This window comes from Neolamprologus multifasciatus, chromosome 18, assembly GCF_963576455.1.
Source record: "Neolamprologus multifasciatus chromosome 18, fNeoMul1.2, whole genome shotgun sequence".
Classification (NCBI taxonomy): Eukaryota; Metazoa; Chordata; class Actinopteri; order Cichliformes; family Cichlidae; genus Neolamprologus; species Neolamprologus multifasciatus.
In genome coordinates, this window is record NC_140456.1 from 21944395 (window position 1) to 21972244 (window position 27850).

The window sequence follows — 27850 nt, forward strand, 5'->3', positions numbered from 1 at the left end:
ATAAGCACAACATAGCAAAACAAATATATAAAAAAATTAATAAATAAGGGTTTGATAAATCGATTTAGTCACATTCGCCTCTGCCAGGCACAGATTCAACATCATGAAATAAAACAGGACCAACCCCATTAAGCTCATAACATACTTTAAGTAGAAATAAATCAGCATTTGCTTGCACTTTGGAGACCTTTAAGGGTCCGGGTGCAGTTGAGGGGATTGTCTCCTCGCTCTTGCAGCTGCTGTCCGCTTTGTTTTGTGTGCAAATTGATTATTTGTCCACATGCTAAGTTTGAAGCGTTACTTGTGTCACCGTGCTCATAAGGCTGGCAATAAAGCCACTCTAGCATCTGTGAGCTGAGTCCTGACTTAGAGTTAGAGCCACCGTAGAAGCTGTGGTGATTCAAAAAAGGATGCTAGTGAGTGTTTGGGATGAAATATGTGGTGTTTTACATATTCATGGGTTAGTACTGTAACAGTGTGTGTGCGTGTGTGAGTGTGTATTAGAGGGGATCTGTACACTTGCTGGTACACTCACGGGTCACTCCGGGGACCCCGGGGGGCCCTGACATTGTCGTCCCGCTTTGGCCCTCCGTGGTCAGTGACTTACATGATGTGATCCGGTCGCCCTGGTATGGCGAGGTGCGCATGCCCACTAAGAGGACGCAGCGGCTCCATGTGTGTTGAGGCGCATTATTTGGCAACAGACGCGGCAGCGGGGAGGGCCGAAAAAAGAGGATATCCCCTGGATTTCAAAAAAAGCAACGATTTATCGAGGTTAACTGCAGATTAAACATTCCTTGGTCGACCATCGGCGAAGAACGGGAGACAAAGCTACCGAGTAAGTTGACTTATGTGAAGCTGAAGTTTTTTTAGTGAGGGGATCGAGAGGAGCCTTTTATTCGGACTCGTCGAGAGGAGCCAGGTTTTCCTCCACCTATCTGTGACGATAAAGAAGCTGATGGGCTGTTGAAAAGTAACACTTCTCCGCAGAGCCAAAGGTTGAGCACTGGGGAGGAGAAGAGGGGGGGCTCGCTCAGCCAAAATTTCTTTTATTTAATGTTTCCTCAGGAGCACCGGCGAGTAAATGTGATGGCTGGACTTGATTTGGTGCGGTAGAAGTCGTTTAACGAGGTAAGGATTACAACGTTACATCGCCAGCGGCTCGACGGTCGTCGGCGGCGGCGGCTCAGTCCGTGGGCCGGTCGATGAAATTTATGAGTTCCGACTCGAAGGTTTTTCCTCGGGAGGGGACAGACAGGTAAACCGTCCCGGTAAGCCTCCTAAAGCCGCACTTTTAGGGCAGTATCGCGAAAGTTTGGGGGTCCTTTTTGAGCTCGACGGCTGTCCCGCATCGGGGGTGCGAGCCAGGTCAACGATTCGGGCTCGGTTCTGGTTGTGTGTGGGGGTCATGTTGACGAGCGGCTTGCCCCGGCTCGGAGGACTTTCAGTAGTTTGGCTTAAAGTGTCCGGCAGCCGCTGGTGGTCACACACACCGAGTGCCTTTATCCGAGCTAAAAGTGGCTTCGTGTTTTTGTTTGTGCGATGTAGCTAATGTTAGCTCGCTAACTAATAACACGCACACCTCCTCCGAGGCGGTGTCAATAATAAAAAAGCCGGCTAGTTGCACATGTAAGTGTGGGCTGGGTTTAGTTTTTAAAGGGCTGAGTTTGGTTTTTTGGACTGTGTACTGGCGGCTGGAAACGTTAATGGTGGACGCCGCTGCCCGCTTTAAGCCCCGTGGCACCAGTATTGGTTCTGCTATCTGGTAGCTAATCTTCCTACTTCTCTCTGTGACAACCGTAGTCTTCCTCCTCTTAAAGCTGAACACACACGAACACACTCACACACACCGCACACACTCCCCTCTCTGTCTCTTCCTCTCAGCCAGACAGGAGCACGCACGCACACACACAGGCGCGTGCACACATTTCCACAGCACGAGTTTTTGCAGCGCTTCGGGACAAAGCTGTGGGCTCAGGATTTCTGCCGTCACACCAGTTCGCCGCTAAATTTGTGCCGTCCGTTCATGCGGACGCGCTGAGGTGGATTTAAAACGTGGGGATATCTAATGGCTGAACGTGACGGAAGCCGGCGTTGCTCATGGTGTGTGCAGCGAGCCACACGCGGACTGACGCCGTGTTGTGACGGCACTGGTTACTCTTACTGAGTCGTGATCGTGTAAGCCTTTAATTGGTTAATTAATTAATTAATTAGTTTTGCAGTTGATTGATTTTCAGCGTCTTATTGCATACCGTCACCTGCAGAGGACATAGCTGACTAATGTCTGCTGACTTGTATCAACTTGCTTTCCAAGTAGCATTAATGACTGAAAGTGTGAGCCACAATCAGAGTTACTGCAGTGAACTTCTTCTTGTTAAGCTACATAATCGTCTTTTATTCATTTAAAAATAATTATTATAAAATTAAGACGGCTTGTGAAAATGATCCAAAAATCTACAAATATGTGGTTAAATGATACTATTGTAAGACTAAGACAGCTATAAAAAATAAAATAAAATAAAAAATCTAGGTTTTCTGTCCGATTCCTATCAGTTTTTGTTAGTTCGTACTTCTCATTGCAACACAATGCAGCCACTTAAAAGTCCCATGCGTGCCATGTAAGCTGGGGATGGCATTGTGGCAAAAGCGAGCTGCTGCTTTTAGGAGACTTTTATTGCCTCTTTGTGGTGATCTGGAATGAACCCTCGCTTGTTTGTGTGAACAAAGGCCCTGTAAAGCATTATTTACATGTCAACAGTGTGCAGGTTGCCTTTAGTGAAGGGGGCGGTCAGAGGAGAGGGAGCGCTTTAGCTGTTGAGCTACCTGTCCTTCCTGTGTAGAAACTGTGCATCTGCAGCGTGATGCAGTAGTAGTACTATCCATCCCAGAGTGATTGTGTTGTTTGTATTCAAATGACAAGACTGAGTGAGTCAGAAACAGCGCATGAATTTTCAGCCATTCCAGAAAGCACTGTTCCAGCGATGTCTCTCTCACACACACAGACACACAAGGCTGGTTCAGGGCTGTTGTGCAATCAGCTACTGTTCTGTAAAGGGTGATCTGCTAGCCACATTTCTAGCTGCTCCACATAACTACTGGGGGTCACAGGGCGACCTGTTTGGTCAAACATCAGAGATGTCATCAAATACGTGTGCAGCAAGTTGCTTCCTAATTGCCTTTTCAGTCCGTTTCGTGTAGATGGTGACGTTGGCTGCCGTGTGAAGCTCTGAGCTCTCAAGATCTGAAGTTATTTAACTGAGCAAGTCAGTGACCCACAAAAGTGAGCTTTGGCCAAAACTAGCTCCAAAGCAACATCTTATTTAAGCATACACCTCCGATGACATTCTTCTATTGTGAGTGGGGCCGCGAAGGTTTTGCCTTTTAGTTAGTGCACGGAAACTATCATTGCTATCATTTGTTATTCTGACAGATGCAACCAGGTAATGGAAACGAATACTTTGCTGGTTCAGCAGTTTTCCAAGGTAGAGTGGCCGCATAGTTGCACGGTTTCCTGAAGCCCCCGTGTGATGTAGAAATATGTGTTCACAGGGTAAAAGGTCTCTCGGTGGGTAAATAAAGTGCTGAACACTGCATGTAAAGGTGGACATCAGTGATAATTGAGAGCGAGGCTGCTGGTGTGAGTGAAGATGATTGACTGATAGCTGACAGGATCAATGTGATAAATAACTGCCTCGTTGCAGGAGAAAAAGACAGAGAAGACAAACCCTGATAGTGGTAGGAACCTGATACTAGATTAAAGTAGCACTTTGCAACTTGATAATGTGCCAGTGATCACTGTGATTTAATTACACTCCAGTTGTTAATGAGATGATTGGGTTTGATTGGAGAAATGTCACAAAAAGGATTCAAATGTTTATCAGGCATTTGAGACAGCTGACCAGAGTTGGATTGGCAACTTTCTGGACACTGAGTCAACTTGCATATGTGCCGTTCGTATTACTGTTGGTCAGGTGTCTTACACGGATGTATGGGCCACGTCATTTCTCATTAATGGTCACTTCTTAAACAATATAATGACATGGGCAGGACTTGTTAGAGGACCAGTCTTGTGGGCATTCTTGTAGTGTGTACATGGAAACCTCCAAAGCACAACTCAATGTTGGAAAGCACAGTGTGCACACGGCAACTTTATTGGAAAAAAATCAAAATTGCCATCATTTTGGAAAATGTGTCTCTGAAAGCAGCAGTGATGCTGTGTTTTCCTACATTGTTGTGCTCCTGTAAAACTGGAAGACCAAATGAAGTCTAGTTTTACAATTACAGACTCATGGCTTTAGGACGAAACTGCAAGACATTACATTTTGCGAAACCTGCGGAATCTTGGATTCTTAACTTTGTTCTTCAATGTCATTAAATTACAGCTATTTATGTTACCCTTTTTTAAAAACACTGATAAAGAGTTTTAGTAATGCAACGACAGTGTGCATTCAGATGTTTTTGTCTAATATCAGTGGCCTTCAGTTGGGTGGCTCATGTGGCTCTTTTAGATTAGCACCTACTCTGCTCGACTCAAATCTGTTTCGGTCGTTTTCCATTACAATTGAATGCCATCACACTGTGAGTATGTGGCACAAAACAACACAACAATGGAGGACATCGTCTGCACCTCGTCGTTGGTGGACAGTGTCGGTTAGCGTGGAGTCTTTTTCCTTGTATCCGGGGTTCAAAAATGGCGAGTTTGATTCTCGCAAAGGAGTCTCTCTCATGACTCATCCAGTGGCCAGTCAGTGGCATGCAGTCTGCTGACATTACATTTTCAGCTCGCTTAGAACCCTGGTTCAGTAGATACTAACAAAGTACCAGGTACTACCACCTAAGTGTCGAGTAGAGTTGAGTCGAGTAGGTACTAGTGGGGGAAAAAATGGGGTTATCATTCAAGGACAGAAAAATGTAACTTCTTTTCACCAGACACCAAAGGGACAGTGCAGCTTCTGGTCGAAACCAAGTGAATGTTTCTACTTTGGGAAGAAATGCAGATGGTAAAATTTTGGTCTGGTGAAAATTTACTAAAGAAGTGACAATCAACCAGTCAGCCCAGCCGCCGTGAGAATTGTGAGTGCGATCTCTCGCTGTGCTGTCAAGTCTTTGCAGTGTCGTTTAATGCTGTTTGAGGATTTCCATCTGATTTGAATATTTAACAGGATAATGTTGTATACAATGTGATTCAGATCATACCATGATACTAATCACTCCGCCTGCTGCTATAACAAGTGTAATATTGAAGTGTACAGTGTAGCTCTTCCTCTTAGTGTGTGTGTGTGTGAGTGAAAAGTGAGCAGTTAAGTTTGGCTATATAGCCTGAATTTGTGAGACATGTAAAGTTCACTTTTGCTTTCGGTTGCTTTCAGAGGTTTTGCACTGGTTGCATGTGACGTCAAGTTCTTGGGTGGGAGGTGGTATGCTCCACCGTGCGTGTGTGTGTGTGTGTGCGAGCGAAGAGGGTTTGAAGGAATTGTGTGTGTAAACTGCCATGGAGATGAAATGTGAAACCTGCCAGCCATTAAAGATCCCCCATTACAAAGATAGGGTCAGTGCCCGTGTAAGGTTGGTGTGGGGATGGGTGGCGTTCCCCATGTCTAATTCCTTCCAGCAGCATCATTTCACAGCTGTATGCGCCAGAAATTAATAATGTCATCACAACACCCCACCCCCGCCACACCACACACACAAACACACACACTGTATAATGGCCGTCAGTGTGGAAGCCCTGCGCCTGCTCCAGCACCTGAAGGGTTAAAACCAGCTTCAGCTTCTCTCTGTCATACACACACACACACACACACACACACACACACACACTGACAGAGTCACACACACACACACACACACACACACACACAAGCTAACCGGTTTAAACCGGTTCTCAGGAAAAGTGCTTTGTGTGTCCCACTGAATCCTGGGAAGGGTCATGTCATGTGTGTCTCAGTGATGTCAGAGTATTATAAAAACTTAGTCAGCTCTCTGCTATCAGGTGATTGCTCTGCATGCTGCATTGTCACCCTGCGTGCATTTTGTATGTGCGCATGATGGATACATTAAGTGCGCTCATTGCTCGCCGCCATAGCCGTTCTGAGAACAGGAAGGGGAGGAGGAGGGGTTGGAAGCGCATACGGTGTGTGTCACGGAGAAGTACTCCAGGTTGTAAGGGTTAATTGTAGCGAAACCCCCCCCCCCCCGCCCTCCTCCTTCCCACACCCTTCCAAAAAAACAAAACAAAAAAAGGAACGTAGCTTCCTGTGGCGCGTCGCTGGGCAGACTGAGGGCCTCCACAGTCCTGGGAGGACTGGCTCTTGATTCTGTAACATAAAGACATAAATATGCATAAGTACATAACTGTGGTGCGCTGCTGCTTCTTCATGCTCTTCCAGCAGAGAGCAAGATCCTTTGTGCATCTCTGAATGTGCTGTCTGTTTGAGATCCTGTGAACTTTGAGCACAGGTTGTCTACTCTCTGTGTGTAGCATGCCATATGGATCAACATTTGCCTTTTTACACATTCAATAATAAGCAATTCAATGAGTGTGTACACAGTGAACAATAGCGAGCCTTACCTGGCTTTTTGCTATTGCTCTGGATATAAAAAATTCTGAGTAAATCCTTTGTGATCATATCACCAGCATCATTCTTGTACCAAACTACAGTATGTAAGTCCACGGCATAATCAGCACCACTAGTAATGGAAATTATGAGTCATATTCTGTCCCTATAATCTCACACTATACCTATATTTAGGCATATTGGTGTTTAGATAATACAGCATCGTGTTTACTTGATGGGGCAGAAAACACCTCAGAGGCACGTGCCCAAATCCACAGAGTCATCAGTGGGATGATTGACCCTTTTGTAAGTCTTTTCTTAGTGCACAGGATGCTATTATGGATAAATGGGTCAATATCCACTGATATAAAAAGTGCATCAGAGCTGTACAGCCAAACAGTTTGATAGGCCATTATCAAAACCATCAGCATGTATTGACTGATGTGGAGTGTCTGCCGTCTTCCCGTGTGTCCGCTCTCGTTTCTGACCCGACTCTTGAGTGATTCAGAGCAGCTACTGTAGGGCTGTATGGATAACGTGTGACACTATGTGCCATGTACTGGTGCACTTCTGCGAGGGCACAAGTGCACTCTGTAATGCTCGTCCGCCTGACAGAGCGAGCCGCTGTATGTCCTCATCTCCACTACCGCTGCCATGTCAACATCTGGTGGGGATTGAATCTGGTGTTCAGGGGATATTGGACAGTAATGGATATGGTGCTCCACTCAGAAAGAGTTGTATACGCATCGTGAGCTCCTCGCAGCCAATGAAAAATCCCTCCACGTGAATACGTACATTTCTAAAATATGTGGATTCATGAGTTGTTATGAATATTTGAACAGAATTCATGCGCCAGTGAATTTTCGCTCTACCCCAAGTCCCTTTAACTCTGATTTGATTACGATGTTGTCATAGATGTTTTATCTCTCTGCAGCATTTTTTTTCTCTTTGCAGTCTTTCAAAAGACCTTTCTGCTTCTCTCAAGTGCATATTTTGATTTTCTATTTTGCGCTGAACACTTGAGCACTTTCTGAGTACGCCCATATTTTTCCTAGTGTCCCCCTTTCTCCTGGCTTTTAGTTTAGACTGAGATTTGGAGAATGGGATGTTTTGGAATTATACTTGAGTCAACATCTTGGCCGTGTGACCGTGATAATCCAACATGTTTTGTCTGGGTGCCATTTTCAGAGCTTGTCCCCTGCAGCTGGTTCAAGGTCAGTCTTGTCTGCGTCATTATTGAACGACACGAGGACAATCGCAAATGCAGTTGGGGTAAAATAGACGCCTTAATTTATTATTGGCTAATAGACCTGCAGGTTTCTCCTACCGTGTTAGCCTTGTGAGAATGACATGTGACTTGGACTAGAGCCTAAATAAAAGGGGCTTTGTTATTTTTCTTCTCACAGTTCATCATAACCTTTATCTGTCTTACTCTGTGCCTTGGTGCAGGCCCTCAATTCATCCACTGTCTGAAATAAGCTGTTTTATCACCTTTCCTTATAAGATAGCTTTCTTCTGATTGGCTGCCCCTCACTAACAGGAAGTTTGAAGAGCAGCTGGGTGAGGCTGCTGTGCTTGCAGTCAGAGCTGTGTGCCTGAGATTACCACATTAAGGATGTGCGATCAGAAGAAATTAAAGTTCCGGCAGCACTTTATTAATTGGCCGACATATTTTACCTTATAGCTCGCATCAGGGTCACTGTAAGATATCAAACACTACACGCTCAATAGGATAAATACAGTGTAGATGAAATGGAAAACAACCAATCACTGACAGAACACTTTAATACATCCAATTTGCTAGTGTAGTCTGTCTGTCTTTTGGAAACATTCCTCAGATTTTGGGCCATACTGATGTGTCACACAGTTGCTGTAGATTTTTGTAGCTGCACATCCATGATGTGACCCTCCCGTTCAGTGAACTCATTGTCATGGTTAACCAGTCAGAAACCAGTTTGAGCTTTGTATAAGGGTACACTGATCATAAAATTAAGCCATGCTCAGTTAATACTGTGGGATCCAAAGCGTGCCAAGAGAATATCCTCCATAACATTACTCTATGACCACTGTGAATCAGTGATATAAGGCAGGATGGTTCAATGCTTTCATGTTATTTAGTCTGACCCCACCATCTGATTGCTGAAACAGTGGTGATTTGAGTTAGTGTTGCTTTCCTGTCAGCTCAAAGCAGTCTAGCCATTCTCCTCTGACCTCTGGCATTAACAACGCATTTTTACTCCGAGAACTGCTGCCCACGGGATATTTTCTCTTTTTCGGACCATTCTCTGTAAACACTAGAAATGGTTGTGTAGGAAAATCCCAGCAGTTTCTGAAATACTCAGGCCAACTCCTCTGGGAGCAACAGCAACGTTACATTCAAAGTTACTTAAATCACCTTTCTTTCTCAATCTGATTCTCAGTTTGAACTTCAGCAGATTGTCTTGACCATGTGTACATGCCTAAATAAACTGAGTCGCTGCCGTGTTGAGTGATTAGATAACAGTGTTAATGAGAAGTTAAAAAGGGCTGGCAAGTGTAAAGTCACATAAAGATCTGCCAATGAGGCGGAAATACGGCTTTGCCTAATATCATACGATCATAGTCAGTCAAGGCAAAAAGGGAGTGTCCAGTGGAAAACAAGGTGGTATGTGACGCAGCCATGAGCTGGAAAAGTGCAGCTGAGGGGTGGTGTTTAAATTTTGTCTCAACCAACATCAGACATATCCACTCAAAACACTTTGAGGTAGTTTATTCACATTTTTTTTCAAGTTTTTATTTTTATAAATATATATTTACGTTGACCCTGATGTAGGCCATAAGCATGTGACTATAAATGGGTATTGTAAATTAAATACAAGGACTTTCACTTTCAGTTCTTTTAGAAATGGAAATATGATTTTAAAAGTTTTGTTTTTTTGACTAAGTAGAATCTTAAATATACCTAAGTGGTGTTTTCCAACTTCATGCAATAAAAATGGACATTTCCTTTTACTGGAGTTTTTATGCTCCCTGTTTTAAATGTAAACTTCTTTTTTGTTTTCGTGACATTTTGGGATCCTGCTTGACTATAGAACACGTCACGTAACACTGTTATTCTTCTTCTTTCTATTTACAGGGGATGTCTGAGGAGGCTGTCCGCCAGACACGCAGCCAGAAGAGGGCGCTGGAGAGGGAGGCTGCCCCACAGTCTGTAGAAACCTCCGATGCCGACAATGAAAGCAAAAAACCTAAACTGGACCCGTCTGAATCGCCAACACAGACACCAACTAAACCTAAGCCTGACCTTATTCTGGCACAGGATGGTCAGAGCCGGACTAGGCCCGGATTAGAGCACGACAAGGAGCAGGAGCAGGATCAGAGCCCTTTGCCATTATCTTTAGTGTTACCCTTGACCTCCCAGCCGGTGAAGGATGATCGGAATTGGTCCCAGAGACAGCAGGTGGTCGAACCCGGCTCGGACAATCGGACTGACTGCAACGACAAAGCAAGGGCAATGGACACAAGGAGCCGCATCCGGCAGGCGGAGCCAAAGGCGTCCGGCGGCATGCTGGCCGCAGGGGAAGTAAAGGCCACTATTAAGGTGGAAGTTCAGACAGGAGAGCAGCCCGTGGACATGAGCACCTCCAAAGGGTGAGAAACAGTTCACAGTAAACTCTGTTCACTTGTGACAAGCACAAAAATAATAATGTGAAGGCGCCTTGTGGCTTTTCTGAAGCACTGCCGGCTCCTTGTCTAGACTTTTTGTTCTAAAAACCCACTTATGGGGTTTTAGACAAGGACAAATGGCACCTTGTTTGAATATGAACAGGCTAAAAATGTTTCAAAGTTACTTTTGTAATCCTCTGTGTGTGTGTTTGTGGCTCAGAGGTGATGCTGAACTTTTGCTCTACCTCCATTTTCCCCCCTCTCCACCACCTGAACCCTAAAAACTCCCCGAACACAAAATGAAGCCGTGTGTGTCACAAACTGGTTCCAGCCGGTTGTTGCCATGGTTTCCACAGTGGAAGGAACAGTGAGGGGAGGGGGAGGGGGGGAGAGATGGGAGGAAAAGTGAACGTGTCACGTGATGATGACTTTGAGGTCACGTGACTTCTTTGGAAGAGAAGTGATTAATCCACAGGAAGTGATGATGGCGCTAAGCCCTCAGGAGAGACTAATACACACATGAAGAAACACACAGACGCACACAAAAAAGACGGCGAGGAGAAGAGACGGGCCGCGTGTCGTCATTTGTTGACTTTACCAAATTCTGATGCATCGCAGAAATGCATAATCTGTGCAATCATAAGGCCTGTCTTATTTTAACAGGAGCATTCCTCCTGCCCTTCAGTTTTTGAGTGCCACTAGTCAAAGTATTTAGGTCATCTACTCTCACATATAGCCTGCAGCTCAACTAGTCACTTTGCAGTAGGAGCTGTAAGTGTTTGGAGGGGAGGCAATGAGTAAAATGTGCATAACGATGTGGTTTTGTAGATAAAAGTGATGGCTGATCCCAAAATTCTCCCAAGATTTCCTTAGCGTGCCTTGTGTGACGAGTTTACGCGAATGCAGGTCAACTCCAAATGCTTCAGACGTCTGCCCACAGTATCCTGTTTCAACAGGAAATGCGTGCTCTCAAGCAGCCATTTCATTGTGACTTAAAGACCTTCACCGGAGCTTTAAGTCAGTCACACCTTGCCCCTCCTTGGCATTTAAGCCTGTTCCCCTTGTTGCTGGAAAAGCTTCGACATGAATAGAAGCTGTGCGGAGCGCTGTCTGGACTTGTTAGATTACAGCGAAGAGGATAAACCTGTGGTCATAAATTATATTTGTGGTTGAGGAGCAGACCTCCTTAAATACAGGCATTAGTAATGGCTGCCAATACTTGAAGCGGTCGAGTTGTGCTTTATCTTCCTTCAAACCGCCAAACATGTTCTGAAGCTTCTCAACCTATCCGGATCTGCCACTGCGAACTCGAACGGCGCAGCTAAATCCTGTCTTTAAACTCAAATCACATTTGTGATTTTTCACTGGGGATGCTGATGTTTCAAGAGTATACACATTCATGCACAACACATTCAAATGATGCATCTTTTGAATTTTGACTAGAATAGAGAGATGATAGAAAGAAGTGAAATGGTCAAGCTGTGGAGTAGGATGATTATAACATCCCTCAAAGTACTGAAGGAACACACTGGATGTAATCCGTACAGAAACATCAATTTAAATGCTGTTATTAACATTTTTGTTTTTGTTTTTTTTGTCCAGGAGCATAAAAAGAGAAAAGCGCCCTCCATCCCCTGAAGATGATGACGTCATCATTTTGTCAGATAATGACTCCCCTAGTCCACCGATGAACGGGCTCAGCCACTTTAAAGAGCTGGACACGGACTTGCTCATGGTGAGAGACCAAAGTCAGAAATCATGCATTGGAAGAGAGAGCTCGAGACTCACTTAGCTGTGAGCTTTTATAGATTTCAGTACTGGAGGTGCAAGTTTGGACCTCAGAGATGTTGCACTGTGTGGTTAGAGGTGGATTGAGGACTCAGAGGAATCAGGGGATGTTCAGTCACCTGAAGGGATTTCATTTTTTTTGTAACGTGCGTGGTGTAAGTGCCGCTGTGCTCTGTTGAATGTAGAAGAGCAGCCCAGCTGAGAGGGAGCGTATCATTAAGCAGCTGAAGGAGGAGCTGAGACTGGAGGAGGCCAAGCTCGTGCTGCTGAAGAAACTGCGGCAGAGCCAAATTCAGAGGGACACTCTGCAGAAGGTAACTAGCAGCTTTCGCCCACATCAACACATCATTGCACTCTTCCACGTGTAGGGATAGATATTGATGGGATAATATTACAAATCTGCCAACAGGTCAATGATCTTTAGTGATTCTCTTATAGTTCCTGCACAGTTTTCTGTGGATTGTGAAGTATCCCAACGCTGTCACTAAAATCTCCCATAAATGTTACCATAATACAGTCAGTCTGACTGTATTTGAATGTGTTCATGTTGGCAATTATATCTGTTTCTGATAATACAGCAATTAACAGTGATAAATCATTGAAAATCACATTTGTTGCCCTCTACATAAAAAAAACAACCTCACTTTAACTTACAGACTTCCTGTTCAACAAGAATATAACCAGCTGAGCCGAGTCCCCTGAGTGTGCTCATTGACAAAACTTGTTCAGATTGATGCATGTATAAATCAGACAGCAGTTATTTGCCAACCTTCGACTCTCTGAGAGTTAGACTGCAACTTTTTGCAGAAAGGTTTACCTCGTATCAGGTGACCTGTGCAATCACTTTGCGATCAAAAGTGGTCATGGGTGTGCAACACAATCAAGCTCTTTTAATAACCCCAACTTGCAATTGGTAGCCTATGTGAAAATTCAATACAGTCAGCAGAGGCAAGGGGGTTCCTGTCACTCATGTGACTGAGCCAGTTGGGAGGTCATAGGTGTGTTCAGTGTTGGATGATTTCTAGGTTGAGCTGATTTAATGTACGGTCATTTGGCTAACACACATATGAGATCAGCCCCCTAGTTCATTATATTGAGAGTATTTTAATTCATTTATTGAATTTTCAGTATTGTGTTACACGCATCAGGTTAGAAAAATAAGTCAAGTCTATAAGACACCAACCCACAACGTGAGTTTGTAAGGGAGCAGCAGCAGCTACAAATTGGCCCTTAACATTAAAAGCCTCTCCTACAATCTCTCACCTACAGCTTCAGATTATACGAGTCATCTGCACATTTTCTTTTTCGTTTGATGATAATTTGTTGTAAATGACTAAAGTCAAACTTGTCAAAGGTGATGCACAGAAGGCAGAGAAAAGATGGGTCTAAAATGTGAAGCCAATGCAGAAGTGGCTAAAATCTTGCATTCTTTCTAATGTCCAGCAGAGGGGCTGGCGGAGGAACACAATGTTCATTTTGTGATGTATACTTTAGGGTTGCTACTGCATGAGCGTGCAGTGTCTTTGATTTATGTGTCAAATCCAAAATGCTGAAAACAGCAGAGCACTGTCCAACGGCTCAAGTCACTGTGGTAGGAATCTGTTGTTTACGTACAGACTATGTGATTAAATACATTTATGAAAAACGTTGGTTACAGAAAGATGACACAACAAACCACACTAATCTGCGACTTCTATTAAGTAAAACTGACAGTAACCATGACAACAGCCTCATAATTATTACATAACAAAGTAAATAAACTATTTTAAAAAGCGATAACGACTCTCGGTCAGGTTTTATTCAAATATATAGGTTAAAACCACGATGACTGTTGAATAATGCAGGTGATGCCTTGATGGTGCAGATAAACCATGTGTTACATGCAGTTCATGTCGTTGACAGGGACGGCCGCTGTTTATATGTTGATTGCTAAGCTTGTGCTGTTCAGCAGAGTGAAGCATCGTTTCAGTTTAATATCTCTGTACGTTGTTTTTCAGCCCTCAGGTTTATCTGGCTCATCTGCTCCTCCTCCTCTAATTCGAGGAACAATTGCAAGCAGTAAAGGCTCTCCACAGGTTAGTACACTAATATCACACATGCACACTATTTGTTTGAAAGCACAGTTGCACTGTAGTTGATGCCACTTCTCACGGTGTGTTTTTTCTTTTTCTTCTTTAAACCAGATTTTGACAGGGAGGAGTTCGGGTACTGTCATCCCTCCACCCCTGGTGAGAGGAGGGCAGCAGATATCGTCTAAACATGGCTCCCAGATCATCATGCCACCTCTGGTTAGAGGGGCACAGGTGAGTCATGGGAAAACTCATCCTTGTCAAGTTAATTATAGCCTGAAGGTGTTTTGTGGTAGTGTTGTCTTTTACTCTAAAGAGACAGACTATAGGGAAAAGGTTATATTTAAACGTAGGACTTATGTTCTCTCTTTGCGCCTCCCTCTCTTTCTGTGTGTTCTTTGCTTTGGTGCTTTTTGATGTCCTTTCCTCGTCCTCTTCTACCTTTGTGTCTGTGTTGCCCCTCTTATTGTCGTGGTTAGCCCATCTCTGTGTCTCCACAGCAGATTCAGGCTCTCCGCCAGCAGCAGCAGCAACAGCTGGCTGCCTCTGGAGGCTCGGGGTCTGGTCCTCCTCCTCTGCTGTTGGGTCCCCGGAACTCTGACGCCCAGGGCCAGAGAGGAATGATCCAACCAGGCCTCATCAGAGTCGGCAGCACGCTGGTTAGTATGTCACCAGTCCCTCAATGTAAAAAAAACAATAAGAGTGGGCAGAGAAGTGATTCACTCTTCCAGGCTGGAAGCGTAGGATGTATTATACCATGAAGTTAAAGTTTTGTTACTTTGTCTAAATTTGATATGTGTAGAGTTCAACTTGCTCCTGATTATAACTGAGAAAGCTGTAGCCACTGCACGTTGGTGTATGTGTTGCCTTCAGAATGTAATATTACAAAGAATCCTAAATTTAACTGATGGGAATTCAGTCAAAAATCTTGAATGGTTCACTCAATAACTACTTGCAATCAAGGGTGCAGAAAGTACAAAAAGTGAAGTCTAAACTGTTGGTTAGCTCACATTTAGTTTTGAAAATAAAACAAATGAGAACCCTTATCTACCAGTCCACAGGAAGCCGGGCAGTTAATGGAAACTGTTACTTGTAGGGGAATCAGGTTGACTAAGATGTACCATCAGCCTGTAGATGTACAGTCATGTGAAAATGAACACTGCCCATTTCAATAGGAATTCAGAAGGCATGTAGCAGCCTGATCAGGTGGTCATCAGATGCACTTGGTTAATTGATCATCAGTAAGCGTGAGCACCTTTATGAAAACGGGTTTTGGCAGTTTGCTGGTGTGGAGCATTCAGGTGTGTGTGAACACACACAATGTCACAATCTACTCAGGAGTGGTCGTCCCAGCAAATTCAAGGTCAGACTGTGCAATGCTCAGAAACCTCAAAAAACAATGATGTGCTTTGGACAGACAAGGTCAAAGTGGAAATGTTTCACCATATTTAGCGAAAACCAAACACAGCATATCGGCATACCAACTGTGAAGCACGCTGGTGGAGGGGTGATGGTTTCCTGGTTACTGAGTGGAGTGTGAACACCAAAGTATTCTAGAGTTAAATGTGAGGCCGTCTATCTGACAGATAAAGCTCAGTTCAAGATGTGTCATGCAACAGAACAATGATCAAATCTACAACAGAATAAGGGAAAGGATCAGGTGTTGCAATGGCCCAGTCAAAGTTCAGACCTCAGGCAGACTGAAATGCTACGGTGGGACCTTAAGAGAGCTGTGCATAAATGAAAGCGTGGGACAAAATTCCTCCACAGCAATATGACAGACTGAGGAAGTCATGCAGAAAATGATTACATCACGTTATTGCTGCTAAAGGAGGTTCTGCCAGCTTATTTTTCCATAGGGCTGCATTAGGTGGCAGACAGCAAGTTTTCTCAGTCCTCGATTAAACTTCGAAGAAATTGATTAATCAATCGTTTGAATAAAAACTCAGGCTCACAAACTGTGCTCAGGCAGATGATGCGCTTCATCACTCATTTGACTAGCTTAGCCTTGCTACTGAAGCAATAAATTTGAAACATAGATTAGACTGTTCAAAATGTGTAGTTACTGCAATGGAGAGTTCATTTTGAGCCAGGCTAACCAATCGCAGAGAAGGGTCCTCTGGCCAGGACAGTTGGCCGTTATATCGGTGCCTCTTAAACAGGACACTTCTGACTTCAGGAGAACATGGCACAGTCACCCATAACAGACTTTTTCTGGAGAACCAACAGGCAAAGAGTAACGATAAAGTCCGGGGAATAAAGTAGGTTGACTAACCAGGTGTGTGTGAAGTCAGCATCTTTGATAAGTAGCAGGTATTTTTGTAGTCAGATCATCAGATGAGTCAGATTTTGTGTATTGTGTTGTATTTGACATTGGCACAAATGTGAAATACATTGTAACAGAGCTTTAAAGACACTATTGTGGTCTGGGCTGAATATTTACACCATGTGTTTCTTCCTGTCTTTGCTTGTTTATGCAGGCCTCTTCATCCAGTTTGAAGGGCTCTTCCCTAGGAAGCGGTGTGTCTGTGGTGGGTCTGAATGACTCTCCAGCAAGCCGTCAGGCTGCAGCTAAACTCGCGCTGCGGAAGCAACTGGAGAAGACCCTCTTGGAGATCCCTCCACCCAAGCCACCTGCCCCAGAGTTCAACTTCCTGCCCTCTGCAGCCAATAATGAATTCATCTACCTGGTGGGACTGGAAGAAGTGGTGCAGAATCTGCTGGATACCATCCACAGAGGTATTTGTGGATTTTTAGCTTTTGGTGCTTTGCTTTGTTTTGTTGTTATAGAGGTGAACTGAGCTGTGGTTCAACAGAAAAATAATGAGACGTGATCACTAAAGGCATTCATAATCAGGGTTGCCAATCGGTCTCCTTTTGCAGCAATTAGGTTAGGTTGTATGGTAGTAAAACGAGTATCTCTGGCTACACAGCAATTTTGTGGCATCACGATCAGCTTTGGGAAATATTGACAGACATTTTGGGGCAAACAACAGCAAGCAAGCAATTAACTGATTAATTAAGAAAATAACTGTCATGTTCCTCAGTAATGAAAATGAAAATAGCGATTAGTTGCTGTCCTCCCCCTGTTACTAATTGGCCTGCTTATTTTTGTTTCTATTGTTCCTTCCGAGTGAAGACATCTCCACTATCACCCAGGATTTAAATATCTGTCTGCTTGTGTCTGTTTTTCTTCAGTGCTTATTTGATGCCACACTGCTCTGTCTTTGCTCATTGCCTCTGGGCTTCCTGTCTCTGTTTCCAACCAGGAAAAACGGGTGTAGCCCTGCCCAAGCCCACCATCAGAGAACCTTTCATCTGCAGCCAGTGCAACACTGACTTCACCTGCCGTTGGAGGCAGGACAAGACGAAAGGCGGGGCGGTGCTCTGTGAAGACTGCATGTCATCTAACCAGAAAAAGGCTTTGAAAGCTGAGCATACCAATAGGCTGAAAGCCGCCTTTGTCAAAGCACTGCAGCAAGAGCAAGAAATAGAGCAGCGTATAATTCAGCAGACATCTTCACCAGTCTCCCACAGTACCTCATCATCCACTTCATCTGCCTCTTCGTCACTGAAGGCAGAGCATCTGGTGGCTCAGCAGCTGAAGCAAGTTCAGGCCAGAGTGTCCTCCCTCCAGCACCACCACCAGGCCAGCCGAGGAAACCTCATTCATCATCACTCCATCAAGCAGGTTGGAATCAGGTTTTGCTCTCTTTTTTTCAGAGAACACCTGTAGAGTCAAAGCTGCCGTAGCTCAAACAGCCTTTTTGTGTCTCCCAACCTCCCTCAGAGCTCACAGGGCCACCTGTCCCACGGTGTCTCATCAGTGGGGGTGAGAGGCATCCCCCACTCCTTTTCCTCCTCCTCCCAGCTGCAGAGCGCAGTGGCGGCCGCGGCTTTGGTCAGCCGGCCAGGTAAGCACGCCCATGTTTCCCACCGCTCTGTGCAGAGTTCAAAGGTGAGCAGCAGTGGACTCCGTGGCCACAGGATTATCAGCGGAGGTAGTGCCTCATCCACTGCATGGAAGAAGCAGAGCAGCAGCAACACAGGTAGACTCGCATTAATACCAGCCCAACTCTGACGCCTGACATCTGCTCTCTCTCAAATTCCTGTCTGGTCCAAAAGCAATCCTTTGACACCCCAAATCCAACTTTTTTTATTTTTATCATTAATTTGTCTTCTTTCTAAAAAGAAAAAAATTGTGATCACTGTAATCTTACACATTAGAAAGAAAATGAATAGGAAATGTTTTCGGACAAGGCACCCCCCACCCCACCCCCACCCCTTCTGGAAATTAATCTGTTTTCCTGCTGTAATCCCTCAGTTTGGTGGTTTTAATACTTTTTCCTGGGTCTCACTACTGTGTGTTAGATTAGCGCATAACTCTCATTCGTTTTTCCTTGGTGTCTGTCCGTGCGTTATGGGGCCGTGGGTGGCTTTACATTCAGGTGTTACACAATCATACAGTGTTTTTCGAAATCATTAGACATAACGCCGCAGTTCTTTTCCACGCCCTGACCTGACCTGCCGCTCTGCTGCATGTTCACAGGAGTGACCATGGCCTACGTGAACCCCAGCCTGACGGGTCACAAGACATCAGCCACAGTGGATGCTCGCCAGAGGGAGTACCTGCTGGACATGATCCCCTCTCGCTCGTCAATCTCGCAGACTGCAAACGCGTGGAAATAGTGGAAGCCGTACTCCGCTACTCATTTACTAGTTTTTGTCCCAAGTTCCTCAGCTCCAATAATACGGTCCACAGCGCCCCCGCAGGACTTGTTAAGCAATTACAATCTCTCAAAGTGAAGAAACGTTCCTTAATTAATACCTTTGTATGATTCTTGTTTTAGTTTTGCTTATTTTCTAATGTTTTTTTTTCTTCTTTTGAGGTTTACCGTTATTTGATAATTGTGCAGAAACCATTTTGATTTGACTGGGCAGAGAAGAAAATACTTGAAGGGCTTCCTCTGGGCTCTGTCCTCCAGACAGGGTTGTTCAAATGATGATGTACGATAGGAGGTTATGTCTGCTGCGAGTACCTTTGATAAAAATAAGCGTTCTGTTTGAGGCTTGTTAGCCCTTTTCTGCCATGATGTGGGTGAAACGCACCCAACCTTTTGACACTTGAATAGTTGTATCACACCCAAGAGTTCACGTTCGACAAAATACACATTTATTTTAAGTAAAAGCAAAATAACCAAGTTGTAAAATTTTCATTACACCACCCATGTAGTTAAAGGTTTGAATTTATTTTGTATTTACCGTAAGTTATTTTTGTGTTTTTGTTTTCCTTTATTTCTTTTTTTTTTTTTTTTTTTTTTTTTTTTTTTTTTTTGACTGATGTTTAAGATCGCTCAGTATAATGTGGTTTCCACAAATGAAGATTATTCTAGCTTTGTTTTTTCTTTTCTTTCTTTTTTTTTCCTGTTTAACAGCATGCCTATCCTTAAGCCCATTTTGCACCTTAGCTGAAAAAGCGTGGTGTCATTGCTTAATTCATCTGTAATTACCATCTGTAATTTGCTTATTTTATATTGTCAACATTGTAAGATTATTTTGAGTGTTACATCATCACTGAGAAAATGCAAAACTCTGAAGGAGCTGAATTTGCCACACTGGAGCCAGAAATCTTGCCTCCGATATTTATCCATTGTCCACGTGAGACACAGGCTACATGTAGCCTCGACTCAGTCCTTAAAGGAAACATCTTCCAGCTTCCTGGATTACACAGTTAAAGAGTTGTGTGATCACACAATTAAGATTAAGACTCTGGATTACACAAGACCATCATTATCTTGTGCCCCTCACCATAATGCATAATTTCTCTGCTTTCCAGTAATCTTAATTGCAATGTACAAAGTTATGTTTAAATTTATTTGGTTTACTTTTTTCCTAGCTCCTGAAAGAAATAATAAAAAATATTACATTTTAAACTGCTGCTTTCGTTTGCTGTTTTGGGATATCACTGCCTCTGTGACATTTTTGCTGTTATGAATTTCTATTCTAGGCCCATATGTATGTTGTTAAGAAATATCTATTCATTCACATGGTAGCAACTATGCATGTAGATGTGGTCAGGATGATCTGCTGAAGCTTAATTTGAGCGTTAGAATGAGGAAGAAGGGTGATTTATTTATTTATTATTTTTTAAGGGACTGAATGCAGCACAGTTGTTGATGCCAAACTGGCTGGCATATTTTACAAACTGCTAATCTACTGGGATCCAGTGAGCAGCATTTCTGTTGAAGAAAATACTCGATGTCAGAGATCAGATGGAGTCTAGAGAATGGCCAGACAGCTTTAAGCACTCATTTCAACAAAGGGCTACAGAAGAGCATCGGTGAACCACACCACTCCAACCTTGAAGCAGACTGGCTACAGCAGCAGAAGACCACATCAGGTATTATTCCTGTCAGATCAGAACAGCAAACTGAGGCTACAGGTTGCATGAGTCCATTAAAATTGGCCAATAGAAGATTAGAAAAATATTGCCTGGGCCGATGAATCAAGATTTCTTAAGATGTTGGAGTCAGAACTTGGTATAAACAACATGGATTTATGGATCCACACTGCCTTGTATCAATAGATCAGGCTGATGGTGGTGTCTTGGTGTGGGGGATGTATTCTCTGTGCTCTTTATGCTCCAATGTACCAACTGTGCACCATTTAAACACCACAGCCTACCTGAGTATTGTTGACCATATCCGTACCTTTAAAACCACAGTGTGCCCGCCTTCTGATGGCTGCTTCCAAAAGGGTAACACATCATGCTTTGGCACACCACATCCCATTTTATACTGTCATGTCAATATGGATCAAAATCTCTGAGGAATGTTTCCAGCACCTTGTTGAATTTGTGCCATGAAGAATTAAGGCAGTTCTGAAACTTGATACGAGTGAGGCGTAGCTAATGGCCCCTCTGGTGTTTCAGTCTGAAATTAAACAGGTGAATCTAAAATCAACGCCAGCAAGAAATCACATGATGAAATGGAAATATCAACAAGCAACAGTGATGCTTGTTGATATTTCAACAACATCTTTTTTGGCATTTTTTGCAACATGATGTTTTTAGGAAATCCATCTTTGCTTCTATACACTTTTTAAGTACTTTTACTCAGATTCAGGACATTTCTTTGTTATAGAATATTTCTGTTTTTATTCTGTTATTTGCATTGTAGTTATAACTTTACCACATCAACATAAAAAAAAGAACATTATGTAACATTTTTATAAAATATATGTTAACATTACAGTTGGATATAATATAATATAATATAATATAATATAATATAATATAATATAATATAATATAATATAATATAATATAATATAATATAATATAATATAATATAATATAATATAATATAATATATGTCCGAACATGTGGGGGCGCTGGAGCGCTGCTACAGTTTTTCTCTACCAGAGAAGAAGAGTGTCTTCAGGGACGTCACTGGCGTGTTTTGGAGGAGGTTGGAGGAAGATGGCGGGGTCCAAGGTGAAGCAGGACATGCCTCCTCCGGGAGGCTATGCTCCCTTTGATTATAAGAGAAATCTACCGAAACGAGGACTTTCGGGTACATACGCCACACGCTCACGTAGCCAGACATTTAGATTCATTCAGCAGTTGTTAAATGTTGGATAGTTTATGTGATATTTGCTGGTTACGCTAACCCGTTAGCATAAATACAAAGATCCAAGCTAAGATAAAATGTGTATGCGGGGTCTTACATTTATCCTTGTCATTAAAAGGAACATCTTCATTAACAGCACGACAACAGCTGTACAAGTGTGTTTGCAGCAGAGCAACATTTTAATGTGAATTGTTATTGACAGGTTTAGAACGACATGCTAACTAGCTAACACAGGGAGTCGTTTAATTTGCAGGTTCAGTTAACGTGACAATGCCTGCTGTTAAACAGAGTTATGTTAACTATTCTAGCTGTTCTATCGTTTGCTGCTTGGTTAACAGTGTTAAAGTCGTAAAATCAACTAATTTAAATCAACTACTTGATTAAGTTTAAGTTAAATGATTAAGATGATCTCTTAGGACAGCGTAGGCTGAAGTGGTATTGAGGAATATTTCTCCAGACTTCTTGAAGGGCATTCAAAGCTCTTCTTTGGATGTTTCTGTCCCCTTTTGTTCTGTTCTCAGTCAACATGATCCCACACTGCTTCAGTAATGTTGAGGTCTGAGCTTTTGGGAGGCCAGTCCATGGCTGATAGTGTTCCACTACTGTGTTTTTTTTAAATATATATATATACAGGCATGCTTTTACAGCATATACTAAAATACCAGATTGTGTTGCATGATGGATCAGAATCCAACCACACTTCTTTACTGTGTTCACAAGGTTTTTACACCACTGGCTGAAATGCAGCTCCAAAACATGAGCCTATATCCTGTTTTACATATGGCTGTAGACACTCTAATGTACCTCTTTCATGGTGTCCTCTCTACATGTTGACTTGATTTGAAGCTAAAATTTCAAATCTGGATTTATCACTCCACAAGAGACTGATGATCAGCCCAGTTCTTGGGTAATCTGACATACCTGAGCCTTTCCTCCCTGTTTCCTTTAATTAGGCTTCAGTGAACAGTAAACGGACAGTAGATGGATTAGTTGAAGGGTCAGATTGACCTCTCAGATCCTGTGTCAGGTCTTTGATTTCTTACAGGTTTGATTTCTTTCAGATGTGGTTCATGAGCTGTAAATATTTTTTTTAGACCTGACATCTCTGTTGTCCTCCACTTATCAAGTTTCCTGGATTTTTTTGTTTGTTTGTTTTTTAGGGCACACTGCACAACATTCTACAATATGCCAAGCTTTCAGCTGTTTGAGAATTAACTTGTCGGTGCAAAAATATTTGATGTTTATCAAACAGTGTTGTCTTTGGGAGTTTTATTGTACATTCCAAGTAAAAGAATAGAAATGAACAATTGGTTCTTGTTACAGGCTGCTAGTAACAAAATGCATAAAGATACAATTTAAAATGTGTTCTTTGGTAAGTTGTCTGTTATCTGCAGACACAGCACTGTTGCATCCCTTGAGTTAAGTGCATTTTTTTGTGTTTTGATTTATTCAAAGGCCAGTGTTAAGTGGCTTAACAAACACAAGAAACATTCCATTGACAATGGTCAGCTACAAGGACTGAAAATCAGTGAAAAAGCATCCATGTCCAAAGAAAAACTTTGATAGACCTTCAGAAAGCCTGGAGAATGATTGGTCAGACTACTTTGCAAATTACAAGAAAGGCTGGCTCCTTGGAAGAAAATATAAAGAGCTCAGGCGCGCCTCAAGACTTTTGCACAGCTCTTTATGTTGGGGCACAACAATTGGTACAAAACTCTCTTAGTGACAGTAACGTTATATAGATGATTTCAAATTAAGCTGACTACGAATAAAAGTTATTTTATTTAATGTGAACCCAAAAAGAGACTTTATGCCAACAAGTTTCAGAGAGCAGCAGCTACAGAAACAGTGACTTTTAGATGCTTTTATCTAAACTGTCCCACCTGCCTTTGAGTTGTAAAACCACTTGCTTGGCTTTTGGCTGGTAAGTAAAAATATAAAGTTTAAAAAGTATAAAATGCATATAAACACTGTGTTAAACTCCATGACTAGATAGTGGTTGCAGTAAGAATGCTACATATTAATGTTAAGTGTTAAGTTAAGATTATTTCCTGTTTGTTACTCCAGCACCTGGATTAGTTTCGTCATGTGAATAATGGGTTAATCTGAAAAAAAAAAAAAAAACCCAGGAAAAATGTTTTAATGGAACCTCATTAAGTTGGTATGTGAAATTTTCACACGTTTCCTCCCTATACCAAAAAGTATGTGGTAATATCCATTTTATGGTAATTTTATAAGGCGTTGTAGGGCAGTACAGGACACTGAATTTTAGCACCACTTACTTGACAGTAACGAGAAAGATCTGAAATGAGTCTCAGAGGCATCAGTCAGCAGTAGCAGTCTGATGACTTTATATCACAGTGAAACTGCTTTAAAATGAAGAGTACTCAGGTTTTCCAGATCTTTGACATGTAATGATGGGAATTTATTTCCAAAGTTGTGGCCGAACACAGGTGACACCGTATGTGAATGTCAGCTCCTCCAACAGGGTCTGATGTTGTTAAAAAGCAAATTCTCTGATGGATATTTCAATGAGTTCTCCTGTATAATACGTTAGAACAGCATAAGTCTGTGCAGCTATTAATATAGTAAATGCTTTAATACATATGTAAACTTACTTAAGCTACTTAAAGATGTTAAAAATGTGCATTAATACTCAATAATGTTCTGTTGCTTCATTCATTCTTTAACCTGCAGGATATAGTATGTTCGGAATTGGCATTGGCATCATGGTCTTTGGGTACTGGAGGCTATTCAAGTGGAACAGAGAGAGGAGGTAAGAAATGTCAAGGAATTGTGATGTGGTTTTGCTTACTGTCACACCTGTGTGCACTGCTCAGTCTCAAACTATGTGTGTGTGTTTGTATGTTGCAGGCGACTGCAGATTGAAGAGCTGGAAGCCAGGATAGCTCTGATGCCTCTGCTGCAGGCAGAGCATGACCGAAGGTGACTGAGCACTTTTGTGCATGCTTACTATGATTTTTTTTTTCTTTCAATGGTGTTTACAACAATAGACTGTATAAAATAGTTAGACATAGCCAGCCAACCAACGTTTAGATCACCTAAATGTTGGTCTGTAATTTTCTGTTATGAAGCCTCAAACTGAGGTGTTTCTGACTCCCAGATTGACTTTCATTGACAAAATGGCCTCAATGGTTTGTTCAGTACAAACACAAACTACAAACTGAGTCCCTAAACACATCAGGAAAGTGTTTACTGGGGTCTCAGAGGAATTTGGGAATGCTTTGGGGTTTTTTTCAAGCACAGGAGTCGCCCTCTGCTGTCCATTAGAAAGAATGCAGATTGAAGGCCATTGACCTTTTCAGACACATAAACTATGTCCATCTTTTATACTGCCTAAGCTTGCAAACACAGGTCAGCTGTTTAATGCAGAGCTGAATGTTGTCTCTGTGCTAGGACCTTACGGATGCTGAGGGAAAACTTGGAAGAGGAGGCAGTCATCATGAAGGACGTTCCAGGTTGGAAGGTAAGAAGTTAAAAAAAAATCAGTTGCTCCTGCTTATTCATTATTTTTTAGTCATTTATTATTCTTTTTTTTATATACAGCATCTTTATTATATAATTATAGAGAATAATTTTTCATGACCTGTCCAACATTATTTAATAGAGGCCTTTTCATTAGTTTTTAATATACTTGATGTTTTCATTTTTAAAACAATTCAGACAACAAAGAAAAATCATACTTTAAAATTTCATAAATATATAATTTGTTAAACCAAATTTGGGGGTGGGACTGAACACAAGAGGATTAAAAGAAATTTAGAGGGCTTTTCATTTGTGAAGAAGTGAATAAATGTAATTTACTCTGCTATCAGGACCCTTTGTACATGTTATATTTTTAAACCTTCAAATGGTCTCCTTTATAACAAACTACTATAAACTTTTGCATTTCGTACAAATATTAGCTGAGATAGGTGCGTATAGTCAAACACAGAAAAGATGATTGACTTTTCCTCTTAAACGCACTGACCGACAGTATTATTTTCAGCTTTGTTTTGTAAGCATAACACTTATCTAGATTTCCCACCTACCTTACTTGCTGTGAGCCTGCTGAGATGCAAAGGTTAACCTGAGACACAATTTAAACAACCCCGTACTACTGCAGCTGAAAGGAATAAATAAATAAAGGAAACTGCAAAAATCCAAGTATGTTTGGGTAAAAATGCAAAGTGAAAATACATAAGACTCAGTAAACAGGGTAACAAATGAATCTATATTTTAGTTCAGGTCTGTCTGTCCTGTGTTGATGCTGACTGCGCATCTTTTTAACCCATGCAGGTTGGCGAGAGCGTCTTTCACACAGACCGCTGGGTCACCCCTCTGTCAGAGGAGCTGTTCAATCTCAGGCCCCGCGAAGAGCTTTTGCACAAGCGTTTCGGCTTCCTGTGGTACGTGTGAGCACCACTGAGACCACCAGCATCCCGAGCTCCTCCACCTGGACCTGTGTGGTCGTTCACTTCAGCTTGTAAATGTTCCAAATTAAAGTGTCTGTTTTTCTGTACCTGATCTTGGCTTCTGTGTCAGTTCTTTAATTTAGGCTAAACCAAAACTACTTATGTCATACTTTTACTCCACTGCATTTTATAGCCATGTAGTGTACTTTATTTCATGACGTTTACTGTTTTTATTTTTCTACAGGAACTAGCACAGTACTAACACACCTCTACCAGCTGTGACATCCAAATGCTTGATATTTATTTAAATAATGAATTAATATACTTAAATATGAATCCTTATTTTGTATTTTTAGTACATGTAACTCAGTGCTCAAGCACAAAATCTACTAGTCTGAAGCTCTGCCTTTGTAAAATGTGACACCACATGTGTGCCGAGTACAGGAAGATGAGTTTGGTGAACCACAGTGTGGAGGTCAGTGCACACTGACAAACGTGAGCCACTGCCTGATTATCAGCTTTCCAATCTGTGAGGTAGCTTTTATTTCACTGATCAAATTACTCTGAAGATTAAGACAGTTTTCTGATTGGATGAAGCCATTATGAAACACGCACAGAAAAAGTACAGCGGTGCATCCTGTTAAACTTGTTTGTCCTAATTTACAAGACAAACCAGCAGCCTTCATGTTTGCATAGTAAACAAACCTGCTGGACTTGTTTTGTGCCTGTGTGTAAGTGTGCGTGGTCGGCTGCATTTGTCACGTACACATGGGGTCAGAAGTCAAAAGATTTGCATCTTACACTTTTGCCATATCTGATGCATTGATCATATTTCAACTTCATATCACATTAAACTTGTAATTCACATGTAATCCTTCAAATCTTACAAAGACCAAGTATGTAATAATACCAAGGTAGCATCAGTGTGTCTAAACACAACAGCTTGACGAGAGTGAGATGTTAAATTAAAATTGTCTTACATACACCAGAGTACTATAAAGAGAATTAGCTGGGTAATTAGACCGTAGTATTTTACACACTATTCATATCCACCTAGTTACAAATGTGTACCAATGACCCATTTACCCTACATGCTTAAACAGGAATGTATATCTGGCCCTAGTGCATCTTCCATAAGATGACAATTAAAATTAAGCACACAATATTTCCTCAACTACATTACTTTCCTTCCTACCTTTAAACCATTCTTACATGTCTCTATATCTTTAGAAATAAAAAGCCAATGTGAGTTTCAAAGTAAGCACTACATCAGGCATGTGTTTACAAAGTAATAAAAACCACAGCAAGTTCTTTTGTATCAGATTTTATTCGAGTTTCGATCCAAAGCAAAACTACATAGTCAGGTTTGTCTATCAACTGCAGCTCTGTAATGCCGTTTTCCCAGTTCGCGACATTTACTGTAACATCAGGAAATGCGCTTCAGGAATTTGGAAGATTCCTTCGTGTTGACAGTCACCCCACTGCTCATTGGACCTGGAACAAACATCTTATTTAGCCTAACAAAATTCCAGTTTTGAGGAAAAAACAAAACCACCAAAAGCTTTGAGTAACAACATGCTTTACGACTTACCTGATACAGCAACTGCATGAGATCTTGCAGCCTAAAAATCCAGCTACTTCAGCTGTGACGAGATCCACTGAAGCATCCAGTCAGTTTTCAGTCTAGAGGAGGAGAAATGGATGGATTAAACCTGCCAACTGATGCTTGAAGTCAAACTGCATGC

General features: G+C 42.2%; 2 protein-coding genes across 9 annotated transcripts; both read left to right on the forward strand.

Moving 5' to 3' along the window:
* The first annotated feature begins 671 nt into the window (after positions 1–671).
* LOC146497877 (transcriptional repressor p66-alpha) lies at positions 672–19992 on the forward strand. 8 transcript variants are annotated; one of them, XM_085139529.1, is made up of 11 exons: positions 672–838; positions 9673–10187; positions 11805–11937; positions 12176–12304; positions 13988–14065; positions 14174–14293; positions 14539–14718; positions 16540–16798; positions 17329–17750; positions 17850–17973; positions 18609–19992. In XM_085139529.1, the coding sequence occupies exons 2-11, from the start codon at positions 9676–9678 to the stop codon at positions 18746–18748; spliced, it is 2097 nt and encodes a 698-aa protein (XP_084995655.1). In that variant the 5' UTR covers positions 672–838; positions 9673–9675; the 3' UTR covers positions 18749–19992. The 8 variants fall into 8 exon arrangements, with proteins under 8 accessions (XP_084995655.1, XP_084995647.1, XP_084995653.1 ...); XM_085139521.1 differs by having other exon boundaries at positions 673–838; positions 17850–18108; XM_085139527.1 differs by having other exon boundaries at positions 673–838; positions 14560–14718; positions 17850–18108.
* A 1483-nt stretch (positions 19993–21475) lies between these two features.
* Positions 21476–27656, forward strand: ndufa13 (NADH:ubiquinone oxidoreductase subunit A13). Its single transcript, XM_085139547.1, has 5 exons — positions 21476–21633; positions 24388–24466; positions 24565–24636; positions 25108–25177; positions 25990–27656. The coding sequence occupies exons 1-5, from the start codon at positions 21540–21542 to the stop codon at positions 26107–26109; spliced, it is 435 nt and encodes a 144-aa protein (XP_084995673.1). The 5' UTR covers positions 21476–21539; the 3' UTR covers positions 26110–27656.
* Positions 27657–27850: the final 194 nt, after the last annotated feature.

Bases quoted from the DNA above. Each gene is read 5' to 3' on its own strand.
- LOC146497877 (XM_085139521.1), top strand. From the start codon at position 9,676: ATGTCTGAGGAGGCTGTCCGCCAGACACGCAGCCAGAAGAGGGCGCTG. The intron at 14,066-14,173 runs GTTAGTACACTA...TCTTTAAACCAG, and splicing joins GCAGTAAAGGCTCTCCACAG to ATTTTGACAGGGAGGAGTTC. The intron at 17,751-17,849 runs GTTGGAATCAGG...AACCTCCCTCAG, and splicing joins ATCATCACTCCATCAAGCAG to AGCTCACAGGGCCACCTGTC.
- ndufa13 (XM_085139547.1), top strand. From the start codon at position 21,540: ATGGCGGGGTCCAAGGTGAAGCAGGACATGCCTCCTCCGGGAGGCTAT. The intron at 24,637-25,107 runs GTGACTGAGCAC...TCTCTGTGCTAG, and splicing joins CAGGCAGAGCATGACCGAAG to GACCTTACGGATGCTGAGGG. The intron at 25,178-25,989 runs GTAAGAAGTTAA...TAACCCATGCAG, and splicing joins AGGACGTTCCAGGTTGGAAG to GTTGGCGAGAGCGTCTTTCA.